The sequence below is a fragment of the Euprymna scolopes genome, chromosome 26 (genome assembly GCF_053919585.1).
Source record: "Euprymna scolopes isolate OS-2025 chromosome 26, ASM5391958v1, whole genome shotgun sequence".
NCBI lineage: Eukaryota > Metazoa > Mollusca > Cephalopoda > Sepiida > Sepiolidae > Euprymna > Euprymna scolopes.
The window spans coordinates 110,241,892-110,254,743 of NC_136507.1; the positions used below are offsets into that span (position 1 = coordinate 110,241,892).

Sequence of the window (12,852 nt, forward strand, 5' to 3'; positions counted from 1 at the left end):
AACAGTAGTGGTGATAGGGAATCACCTTGGAAGATCCCTCTTTGTAGTGTCCATCAGTTGTCAGTTCAAGCCTTCATGTTCTCATTGCATTTCCAATCAAATTGGTAATCTTGTCTGGTATTTTGTACATTCTCAGGCATTCACCTATAGCTGTTGCCCTGCAAAGGGTCGTAGAGTCTGGAGATGTCTCTGATTGGCTTGTTAAGGAAATATCCTGCAAAAGGAACAGATGCCAGCAATTACAGATTAATTACATGTCTACCACTAATGTTGACACGGTTAACTGGAATCTTTGCGGGAAAATTTGTGGACATCTTGTGAGTAATGGTGTTTTCCCTGATGAACAGAAAGGGTGTCGGAAAGGCTCGAGGGGTACCAAGGAGAAACTACTGATTGATAAGGCAGTAATGCAGGATGAAAAGGAGAAGAAGAGGAATCTGAGTGCAGCATGGACTGATTACAGAAAGGCTTATGGCATGGTTCCTCATTTATGGATCCGTGAAACAGGATTGATGATAAAGGTTGCTAAGAATGTGGTAGGGCTTTTGGAGACAAGTATAGCTCAATGGAAAACGGTGTTGATAGCAAACAGAGAGGTACTGGGGCAGGTTGGCATTAAACGTGGAATATTTCGAGGAGATTCGTTATCTCCACTTCTTTTTGTAATGATAATGATGCCACTGAGCATCCTCTTGAAGAGAGAGAAACTGGGGTATAACTTTGGATCTGGTGGAAGACGCCTCAACCATCCACTGTTTATGGATGAGCTGAAGATATTCGGTAGAAATGAAAAGGAAATGGAGAGACTGGTACAGCTCGTAGGGACAAACTCGGGATGGAGTTTGGGATTAGTAAATGTGCGGTGCTAGTGATGAAAAGGGGAGTAAAGGTTCATTCGAATGGAATAGTGCTGCCAAATGGAGAAATTGTGAAGGAAATGGAAGATACAGGGTATACGTATTTGGGAGTATTGGAGAGTGCAGTCGTCATGAACAGAGAAATGAAGGAGAAAGTCAGGAAGGAGTATCTTAGAAGAGTGAAACTAATTGCGAAGTCGAAATTGTATGGAGGAAACCTAATGAAAGCAGTGAATTAATAGGCAGTCAGTGTTTTGAGATACAGTGCGGGAATTTTAGAATGGTCTGACAAGGAGTTGCATGCCATGGATATCAAAACAAGAACAGTTTAGCAATGTTTGGTATATTCCACATTCGAAGTAGCGTAGCGAAGCTGTATCAAAAGAGGAAAGACGGTGGGAGAGAATTGAAAAGTGTAAAAGATTGTGTTAGAACTGAGGAGATGTCGTTGAAGGAGCATGTGGTTAGAAGTGAGGAGTGGATGCTTAAGGTTGTGGCCAATGAAGTGGAGATATGTGAGATCAAAGCTGATTATGTGAAACGTATGGATAGAAAAAGGGCAGAGGAATTGGCTAGGAAGAAAATGCACGGAATGTTCTTCCAGGATATAGCAGAAGTGACTGATGAAAGATAATGGTAATGGCTTAGAGCTTGGTATCTGGCTAAGAGTATTGAAGCTTTTATTTGTGCAGCACAAGAGCAGGCATTAGGAACACGGCTGTTCAAAAAAGTGGTTCTAGGAGAGGAAGCTGCTGCAGAATGCCGGATTTGGGTCTAAGACCTTGGAGTCAATTGAGCATCTTGCAGCAGGGTGTAGTGGATTAGCCCAGAGAGAGTACCGTAAAAGACACGATCGCATGGGACTCCGGATATATTGGGAGGTCTGTTAGAAGGTTGGGGTGAAGTGTGCTGGAAAGTTGTTTGAGGAGGTGCCTTATGAAGTGAGAACAAGTAAGGATGGAAATGTAGAGGTATGGTGGGACAAAAGTGTCATAACGACCAAGCAATTGGAACATAATCGTCCGGATTTGGTCGTCATTGACAAGTTCTACAAAAAACTGGCAGATGATAGACTTCTCAGTACCCTGGGACAGGAATGTGAAAGGGAAGGAGAACGAGAAGTGAAGCAATTATGCTCCATTGGCCTTGGAGATAAGGCGTATACACGGGGTTAAAACACAAATAATCCCGATCGTAGTAGGTACGTTAGGGGTAGTATCAAGTCGCCTGGAAGGACAATTGCAAAAACTACGAATCCCCGATGTTTTAGGCGGCCTTCATCCTTCTGCTATTGTAGGTAGCACCAACATCCTTAGGAAAATCCTTGATCTTTGAAGAACCTGGTTTGGAGTCGGGATTGATAGAAATCCTCTGGAAATGAACCCCATACCTTTCCAGTGAGACGTTGATAAACGAAATCAGAATTATTATCTTCATCTTGAACTATTATTATTCTTTATTAATTTTCTATAGAAGTTGACAGACTTGCGATTTTGCCATTTACATATGCATGTTTATTTTGTCTGCAGCCACACGCCTGTAAATTAGATGATCACTTCGAAAATGAATCAATTTTTCCTTACATGCCGACACTCATCAAAATATATTAGAGAGTAGTTGAATAAACATAATATGAGAGATGGTGATAAAAATTCATAGGTGCCGAAGTCCAGATCTGTGATTTGTTCAGTTAATTATAAATTACGGCTAAGACATTTTTTTTTTTTTTTACACAGTGATCACCACTTATCACATTTTAAGCATATTTTTAATTTTAACTCAATTCCAAAAGTTGGGTCGATTTTGGCATATATTTTGTCATGAAAATATATGGGAAAAATAGGGAAGTAAACATTTACTATAATGCGATTTTAGAGTCTATACAGGACGTTTTGAAATATTCAGAAGGCATAATCCAAATCAGAGTCGAACAGGTTAGTTATCGACTACACCGCCCTAAACAACTGAGAATTTCAAATCCTCGTTTGCCACGTTAATATTATTGACATTATATATTATATATATTATTTATTTATTCTGCTAATAGATTTTTTTTTCTTATTTTCAGAAGAAAAAAAAGATTTCACCAGTCCGAACCCGGCTGAAGTCGTTATATGTAAGTACCGACGAACATATGTATGTATGTATGTATGTATGTATGTATGTATGTATGTATGTATGTATGTATGTGTTGGCCTGTGTGTGTGTGTGTCTGTCTGTCTGTGTGTTATTGCTAGTGTTTTAGTTCGACTTTAAATTGTGATATTAACTGGTGCTGATCAAAAAGACAATGATGTTTTAATAAATAAATTCCTTCTGTTTTAGGAACGATCGTACGTCAAATATATTATTGGCGTTGAATTTTTAAACCAATATAAATGATATGTAGTAATTCTATTTATTTCCATTTACTATATTTACTTTCATCGGCCTAAAGCCTCAAACATTGAGATCAATGTATACCTCTACAGTATATTTGAGTATATGTTACTGTAACCTTGACCTAACCTCCGTTATGTTTACCTAATATATAATATCAATACTACCTAAGTCTCTGCATTTGTACTTATCTATTCCTATAATATATATATATATATATATATATATATATATGAACAAATGATAAATAAAATATGTTAAAAGACATCTTGAAAAAGAGTTAAAAACATATTTAATTTTAAAAAAGGAAGCACAAGATAAGTGGATAGTCCTTAATCCGCGGAGAAGGAGAGTATTTCTTCGAAACTCCGCGGATTAAGGACTATCCACTTATTTTGTGCTTCCTTTTTTAAAATTAAATATGTTTTTAACTCTTTTTAAAGATGTCTTTTAACATATTTTATTAATCATTTGTTCATATTATAAGCTCTATTTCCTTTTCGGTTTTATTGAGCTTTTTACATCTGGCTGAGTTTATTTTACTTGTAAATATTAACTCTTTAATATTTATAATATATTTTAAGTTTACCATTTTGATTGCCTTAGTAAACTTATTGTAACTTTTATTTTATTATATATATATATATATATATATATATATATATATATATATATATATATATATATATATATATATATATATATATATAGGTGCGTGTTTGAGTAATCAGTGATGGAAAATTATAAGCATAGACGTTGGTGAATTTTTTAAATAAAAAAAATAAAATAAACGCGTAACTTACTATTTTGTGTTGAGTGTGTTGAACAATTTATAAAGCAATGCACCTTGTAATCTCTTTTTTGTTTTTCTATTTTTGTTCGGAAATTCTGTAGGAAAAATTTCGGGAATCTTTCTTTTCTTCAATTCTTTAATTAAGTGAAAATAGAATACCTGAAAACGATGAACGCATATATAGCTGTTGTTTTCTATGTATACTTAAGATCATATTTCATTTCATTGCCTTTTAATTTTTTCCTGTTCATTGTCTTATTTTCCAATAAACATTTGCATCGACATGTCCAACTCTCCTTATATATATATATATATATATATATATATATATATATATATATATATATATATATATATATCTTAGCTTTTCCTAATATAGACCATTTTTATTTGTATTCTACGCTATTTCTTCGTAGTTCTCTTACTTATTTAGAGGGGTAAGAAATATTCACTTAGTAAATCTGAGTGCTGCAGCCTCTGCACTTTTGAAGCTTATCATATAGTAGTATCTAAGGAAAATTTATATATATATATATATATATATATATATATATATATATATATATATATCGCAAATTATATTTATCTATGTGTGCAAAAAAGCGTATAAATCCAAAAATAAAATGAAAGAATATCATATTTTCAGATTTTGTATTATTTCATGGGGAATAACTAAAAAATGTGATTTTCAGCATGACAAAAATGAGATTAACGTTCAATAAAGAGGGCGAACTGGATAACAGGGAGCTGGGAGAGGACATAAAAAAGAGAAACGAAAAATAAAGGCTCTTGTCATGCAGTTTCTGATCGATAAAATCGATAATTTGTGGCCGAGAAAAATAAACGTTTATCGATAGAAAACAATCGATTTTTAATTATAAAGTGTTTTTATCTTTTCAGTCGAGTCTATAAGTTCGTACATAATCAGTATTTCATAAACCGTAATTAAATATGCGATGTTGAAATTATATTTTGTCTTGTAATTAAAATCATTTTAGTTTCTAATGTAGCACGCGGGCATCACATAAGAAATTGTCCAAAGTTCCTCAAATGATTTGCGTTAGGTTGTTTCTTCTTTCGATGGTTTTTTTTTTCTTTTTTTTGCAAATGGACACTTGTTTCTTTATTGCTGTGGGTGCCCTGTTGGACTCCATCAAGAGATCGACCAAACGCTGGTATTTTTTCTTTTTTTTTCTTTTTTTAATTGCTGATATTGGCAATGCTGCTGCGAGGAAGAGAGTATCTCTACCATGGTAAAAGGCTACCCATACCTGAGAGTACCTAATACACCCTGAACTATCAACTAAACTCCAACCTCTGTCCCATCGCCGAAACGTGCAATCCTTTTGCCTGTTTTACAAGTATTTCAATGGCAAGTGCTCTAACGAATTCAAAGTACTAGTATCCCCTCGGCGACAATATCCTCGACAAACCCGACAAGCAGCAAAATCCCACCCTACACTCTATAGATCCCTAGATGCCGTAAAGCATACTACTTGAATAGCTTTTTACCTCTAGCTGCTGCACCCTGGAATTCCCTCCCGGGTCTCTGCTTCCCTGACTGTACTGGCATGCGGAAATTCAAGTGTAATGTAAACAGACATCTCGCTGCCCAACTCCCTAAATAGTATCCCTGCAAATCTGGTCCCAAATGATAGCCCTTCATGACTAAGTGGTTCGGTGCCTTGTTGGAGTGAAATGACACACGCACACACATATCTATATATATAAATGCGTATTCCTGTCTGTTTGTTTGTTTGTTTGTTAACAATTTGATTAATAAATACAAAAGATCCGTTATTTACTCTTCCATTTATTTCTATATATAATATGATTCTTGCAAAATATACAATTAATAGGCCACCTCATTTCCATATTACATTAAGGAAAATTGATTTTACTAAATAGCAATATGTTAGTTAATGTTTCTAGCAAGAGGATAGTTTTAAACGTTCTATTAAAAATTGTTATTTAATAAACTTCAAATAACAATTATATTGATAATATATTTAATTTAATTTATTTGAAATTATTATTTTCAGCATCGACTTTTTTACAAACTGATCTAGTTATTCCCCTGGAAAGATCGGAGCATAAAAAAGTTAAAACAACTTTTCACAAAATAAAATAAATTGGTAATCTCAATAAGTTTCCAGCGTGAAAAAATAATTCCGTGTTGAAAGAAAAATGTTTTCCTTTTTTCTTTTTAAAATATTCAAACAAACAAAAAACACTTACGATCAAGCTGAAAAGATTTCATTTGTTTGTTCTTTTTTTTTTACCTTTCTGACAATGAAACTTAAGCTACACTTTTAGACCCCCCAAAGAAAAGCAAATAGAACATATCCTTCAACAGATGCAAGTCACGTTCGTATTAATATTTATAAACGTTATTTTCCAAATTCACAAAATCGTAAGTTGTCGTAGTCCCATTGGTACAGTACTTTGCTAAATACTTTTTCCTTTCATTCGCATTTGGAGTTCGAACCTGCCTACATTACTCATTTTTTTTTCTTGCGGTCACTCGATCATTCGCTGCTATTTTTATTGAAACAAAAGTTGTTTGTATTTATTTTGGGGGGGGGTGTCTTTCCAGCACACGGACAACAAAAGTACTCAGTATCCGGAAAATAGTTTCTTCTCTTTGTAAACATTCTACCGAAATATCTGGTGGAGAGGGTATCACGCACTTCTTTTCCTTTTTTTGAAGGTGTGGGGGGGAGATTACATTTACATGTTTTTATTCGTTCCTTTATTTTTGAAATTGTTGTGGAGGTATCAACATTGCCTATGATGAAAATGATTAATATCCTTAGTATAGCAGGTGTGTTCAAAACGAAACTTCATGTCGACTCGGGCAACGCCGGGTACCCATGTGTTAGTGTATATATATATATATATATATATATATATATATATATATATATATATATATATATTCTTCGACCATTAATAACAAATGTTTACTTTTCAAGCCAACTCATGGCAAAACACATTTCAATCTTGAATTCCCAAAATCGTGTCTAGAACCATTCTATCAACCAAGTTTTGTCAGCCCAGTTCGCATCATCGTAATAGCTGTTACGAATGATGATTATTTTTATAACTATTACAATTGGTATAATAATTTGCTTTAATTTGTCAAGGGCAATTTCTTTACAAAATCGGTTTTTGCAGTTGAATACTAAATTTGATATTTTGTTTTAGATTTTTTTTTTTATTATTTTTTTACATTTGAATGATTTGGTTGCGTTTTGTACTCGAACTTTTTAATCCGCTCTATTTTCTTTTCATCTTGAAAAAACCACGTCTAAAATTCACGAAAATTGTTTGATATCCAAAATTAATTCAAGATAATAATTTCATCGAAAGCATAAAAACTGAGCCACTAAATCGATATATGAAGAAATGTTAAGGAAGGTCAGGTTATCTAGTCTGTATTATTGTTGAGTCTGTTCCTATTTACTTGTGATTCCCAAAAGTCAATTTTAATATGGGAAAAATCCAGCATTCCGAAAAGGGGCACCCTGGATTTGGACAAAAATGGTCTCAGTCTAGAATGAATTCACTTTCACTGACTAAACGCAGAAATTTTCTGATTAAACTTGCAAGTTTAAACTGTGCATAACGCCATTAACAACTTGTTGCTCTGTCGCTAAATATTCCACTGCTTTTTTGGTGGATCGTGCTATACTAAATTAATCCAGTCAGAACTAAATAATACATGCTGTAAACTAACAAAACATAAGTTGTATGTGATCATGTAAAACCAAGAGGCAGATAGAAGTTAAGAAGCCTGCGCCATTCACTGTCACAGAACAACCACAGTGGTAAATTGAATGATTGGAATGGAACAAAGCTATCCAAGATTCCAGAGAAACCTTCCACGCGGAACGGATCTTCCGTTGTAGGAAGGGACAAGTACGTCAGCAAATTTCCATTTCAATAAAAGCTGTGCACTACTTGGCATTGGATCAGGATCAAAGCATGATATCTGTTTAATTAGCGGAAGAGAAATTCTTCTCGACGAGGGAATTCTTTTTTTTTTTTTTTTTTTGTTACATTCAGAGTAATCCTTTTGGGAAAGTTGAATATCTTCAAATTCAACCGGCCTTGTGAGAAGGTGGGGAGTAAGAACATTATTCATTATGTGTATCTCAGTCACTTAATAGTTTATCACATTTATTTACGACAAAAAAAGTTATTTTCTTATGTAGACAACCTATGTTTTCTCTCCTCATCCGTCAGACGAGAGAGTGAAAGCGATGGTGGAGGGGGGAGTCGAGGAGGTTAGAGTTTATCTGAGGGTCGGAGGTCAGGGTAACGATCGTTTCTTGTTTTGATCTGATTGTGTCATGTCGCAATCAACGTTCTCTTTTGACTATTTTTAATGACGCCATAATTAGCTTCTCTCTCTTTCGACTTCCGCTTTTGTTTGCCGTCAGCTATTTTAGCGAATCGGTCGTTCCCATTGGCCAGCACCGAACTGGGTTGCATCTCTTCCCCCACCCATTCACTCCAGATCTAGAACTGCTCCCTCACACCGCCATCTACTTCTATCGTCGACCAGTGATGATCAAAACATCCGCTGCCCTTGTCAGTTTCGCCAACAAACCGCACACCGACTTGGCGCCTAACTTACAAACCGGATGTAAATCTTTTTCGCAATTTTCTTTCTCTTACTTTTTTCTGGTTATTTTCTTTCCTTTCTCGAAGGAAAATGAATGATACAAGATTTGAGGCGATCTTTTCGTTTATTCTGGTTTCTTTAATTGTTGTTTTTCTGGCTTTTCTTCTATTTTCTTCTTCTTCTCCCTCTTTTTCTTCTTTTTCTTCTTATTATTTCACTCACTATCAGTTCTTACACAGGTCATCATCAGAGATTGTTCACTGACAATAGCCGGTTGTATTCCCTGAGGTCTAGGTGACAACAAGTCTCTCCAGATTACCAGTACCCTTCATCTCTTTCGATAACCTTTGAAGAAGGATTTGTGTAATCGTAAGCCATTAACTTCTCGCTCGCTATGTCCATTGGCCTTCATTGGAATTTGGGTAGCAATAAGCCTCCCTAATGTTCCAGTCTCTTTTATATCCATCAAATGGGGGTCTGGTTAGTCTGGTTAGTGCTTTCGTTCCTCGGCCTTTCCATCCTCCTTAACTCTTCGACTATTTGGTGCAGTGTCAGCCAATGCTGATACTGAAAAAGAAAACAAATGGGGACGTATTCAACTTACAATTTTGCAATTAAAGTTGTTGGTTTTTGTTGTTGTTGTTGTTGTTTTTTGTTTTTTTACTTCTGTTGCCTTTTCTATATGACCGGCTAGCGTTCGTCACTCATATAGATAAAATTCCACATTCTAGGGTTTTCCTTAAGATTTCAGCTGTTTGCAACATTGCTATCTGCGTCATAGTCTGAATTTTCACTTTAATTCCGATTTCGCCTAATCTTTTTTCCAAGTTCTTTGGGACTGTTCCTAATGCTTATGCAATTATTGGTATTATTTTGATTTTCTTCAGATTCCAAATTCCTTTCAGTTCTCTGGCAAGTTCTTTATATTTGTTTCGTTTTTTGTCTCTTTTATCTTCACCCTGTGGTTGCTGTGACGGCATTGGCAGACTTTCTTTCTTATTAATCATTATGACGACCAATCTTCAATCTTGGATAAGTATCTTCTTTACCTCCATATCCCAAGAATTTTATGGTTTTCGTTTTCCAGTACAGTCTCTGGTTTATGTTGAAACCATTTGTCCGCATATTCGAGATGCAGTCGTCTGCAGAGCTCCCAATGCACTGCCTTCCCGATGCAGTCGTGTCTGTCCTTATATTCCTTTTGGGCTAGTTTGCTGCATTCACTTATATGGTTTATCGCTTCGTCTCTTTGTCCACGGAGTCTGCATTTACTATTTTTCTGTGTTTTATCCATTTGAGCTTTAATGTGGTTCGTTCTAATCGCGTTGTTCTGTGCAGTTTTCAGTAAGGATTCTGTTTCTCTGTTCATGTGTCTTTTTCATTGTTATGTCTAGGTGTTTTCTTGATCCTTTTCTTTTGCCATTCTTATGAACCGTCTATGTAGTGCTTTCTTTTACGACTTTTCTTTTCTTGTATATTTCATCATTTCCTATTTTGTTTTTCTAGACGGTGTCTTTCTATGCGGTGATCAATTTTTCTGTGTTCTGACTTATGTACTTTTCCAGTTTGTGTGTGTGTGTGTGTGTGTGTGTGTGTGTGTGTGTGTGTGCGTGCTTTCTATGCAGTCTTCTGCTATTATTAGTCCTCTTCTCCGTTTTCACACAAAGTCAGTCAGTATCGTTACTTGGGTGTAATGCATTACGCATTGTCATTAGTTTCCTCGTCTTCTTATCGAGATGCCAAAGTTCTTTAATCCAGCCTATGAATGGTTACCTCAAAGGTATTTATTCCTTTAATTAGATTTATACAGTATAGTTTTGTCTGTAAGAGTTTCCTTGTTCTTCTCAAGTACTCTTTTCCAGTCTTCTCTTTCATTTGTGAGGATTTGATAGTGTCTGCTTCCATAACACCCAAATATTGGTAAATGTCAGCTTCACCAAGCACCCTCATCTCTTTTTGGTTGAGTAATTTCATACCATCTGATGTCTCTAGTTTTGCCATTATCATCTTTAGAAGTGCACATTTTTCCATTCCAAATTCCATCCCAATGTCCTGACTGAATATTGTGTTTATCAGTTTGTCCAGTTTTTATTATTTCAAACATCTTTAAATCATCCATATACATGAGGTGGTTTAATCTTTGTTCTGTGTATGTAAATTGTATCCGACATCACATTTCCTAAGTGTATAGTTGAGTAGCATCATACTTATGACAAACAGTAGTGGTGATAAAGTCTCTTTGGAAGATGCATCTCTGTATTCTTATTTCAGTAAGGTGTTGTCGTCCAGTTATCAATTCTAGTCTCCGTACTTCGATTGCTTTCTTAAGAGTGTTGATAATCTTGTCCGATGTTTTGTACATTTCTAGACATTCAATTATCCATGCTTGTAGGATTCTGTCTTAGGCTTTTTTGTAATCGATTCATTCCGTTGCTATGTTCTTTTTTCTGCTTTTCATTCCGTGGCTATGTTCTTTTTCCTATCTCTTTTAAGATATTTTATCTATGTATAATAAGTCGTGTGTCCCTGTTTTTCCTTTCCGCCATCTTTTTATTCTTCGGGCTGCAGTCCACGATCTGTTCACTCAGTTATGCTGCGATTATTATTATTATTATTATTATTATTATTATTATTATTATTATTATTATTATTATTATTATTATTATTGTTGTTGTTGTTGTTGTTGTTGTTGTTGTTGTTGTTGTTCCTCCTTTTCTTACTTTTTATCTTCTTCATTTCTTTGCCATCTTTGTTAGTTGCTAATAATTAATTTCTTCTTTCATTCCTCTTTATCTACCACATCTTACTATCAATTCCTTCTCTCCATTCCCTCCGTTTTTGTTATGCTTCAAATCCAAACAGACAGACACTCACACTCTCTAAATAGATCAAAATTACGAATAGGTCAGTGAGGTGCGTATCGCTTAAAAACGATAACTGTGCCAATCGGCAGGAAGAAAGATTTCTTAAAAGAAAGGCTGCAAAAGAAAAGTAACCAAAAACAAGTTTCCAATTCCTACCTCTACCTCCCATACACACATACACATAAACATACACACAAACATACACACACACAATGTATAAAAACAATAAAATAACTCTCCAGCAATGAATTGTTCAAACAACACTTAGATAAAGCAACACAACAAACTGTCTATCTCGAATATCCTAGCCTCACCAGCATGGCTGTGTCAACATTAGTGGACAAACTTTTAATTACCGGAGGGCATAGAAATAAGTTTATTCAAATTCAATTTAATTTTATTTTACTAAATTGTTTTTTTTTTGTTTTTTTTTTTTTGTTTTTTTTTTGTTTTTTGTAATAGAAACCTAACGACTAGATCAATAATAAATAGAGATAATAAGATAGCTATGTTAATAGAGTTTTGCCCCCCACTTTGCAAATACATCCGGATCCTTGTTTTTCCGCAGGATCTTCTAATTTTTAAAAATTTTTGACTAACCTTTTTTTTTTTTTTTTACTAGCAGATAATACCATTCAATGACATCTTAATTGTATAATTAAAACGTATTCTGCTTTTGTTTTCGTTTGTTTTCTTACTGACACGAGGCATATGGTATATATATAGGGTGGCGCATAAGTCACTTCGTGGCGCAGAAATAACTTCGCCATTTTAAAATAAAATTTTGTTTTTGTAAATGAGTGTACTTTATTCATTCTTTTTTCATTTAATATCGGAATTTTATTTTGTTTTATTCATGTGTGAAAAGTAATGTCCTGATATTTTCATAGTAATTTTGTGCCTTCAATTTATTATTAACTGGGTTTTGGAGTTCACTATAATCCATTCACACATCGAATTCCAAATTCTTCGCTTTTAAACCTTATGGAGTACAACTTCATTAATTAATTAATTAATTAATTAATTAATTAATACTTTACTTTTACTCTTTTATTCTATTTACGCATATTGAAAATGCTTTTTTAGTTCACAAAAATGTTTTTTTATAAATTTTCAAATTTATGCTAACCAAGAACATTTTTAATAATATTTATCTTTTGATGAAAAGAACGTACCTTTAAAAATCTATGGGTTAAATATTTTTTATTATAATTCCTTATTTGAATTTTAGATGGATTAATACATAATGCAATTTATTCAATATTTAATTTCCTCATAAAATATTCTGCATATATATATATATATATATATATATATATATATATATAT

General features: G+C 34.1%; 1 protein-coding gene across 4 annotated transcripts in view; it reads left to right on the forward strand.

Annotated features, from left to right (window-relative positions):
- Nucleotides 1-12,852, forward strand: part of LOC145248365 (CTD small phosphatase-like protein) — a 574,218-nt gene that overhangs the window by 162,621 nt on the left and 398,745 nt on the right. For all 4 annotated transcript variants that reach the window (XM_080110292.1, XM_080110287.1, XM_080110288.1 and 1 more), the window contains exon 3: nt 2,926-2,973. In XM_080110292.1, coding sequence (XP_079966418.1) covers nt 2,926-2,973 — 48 coding nt within the window. The remainder of the gene's footprint in view (nt 1-2,925; nt 2,974-12,852) is intronic.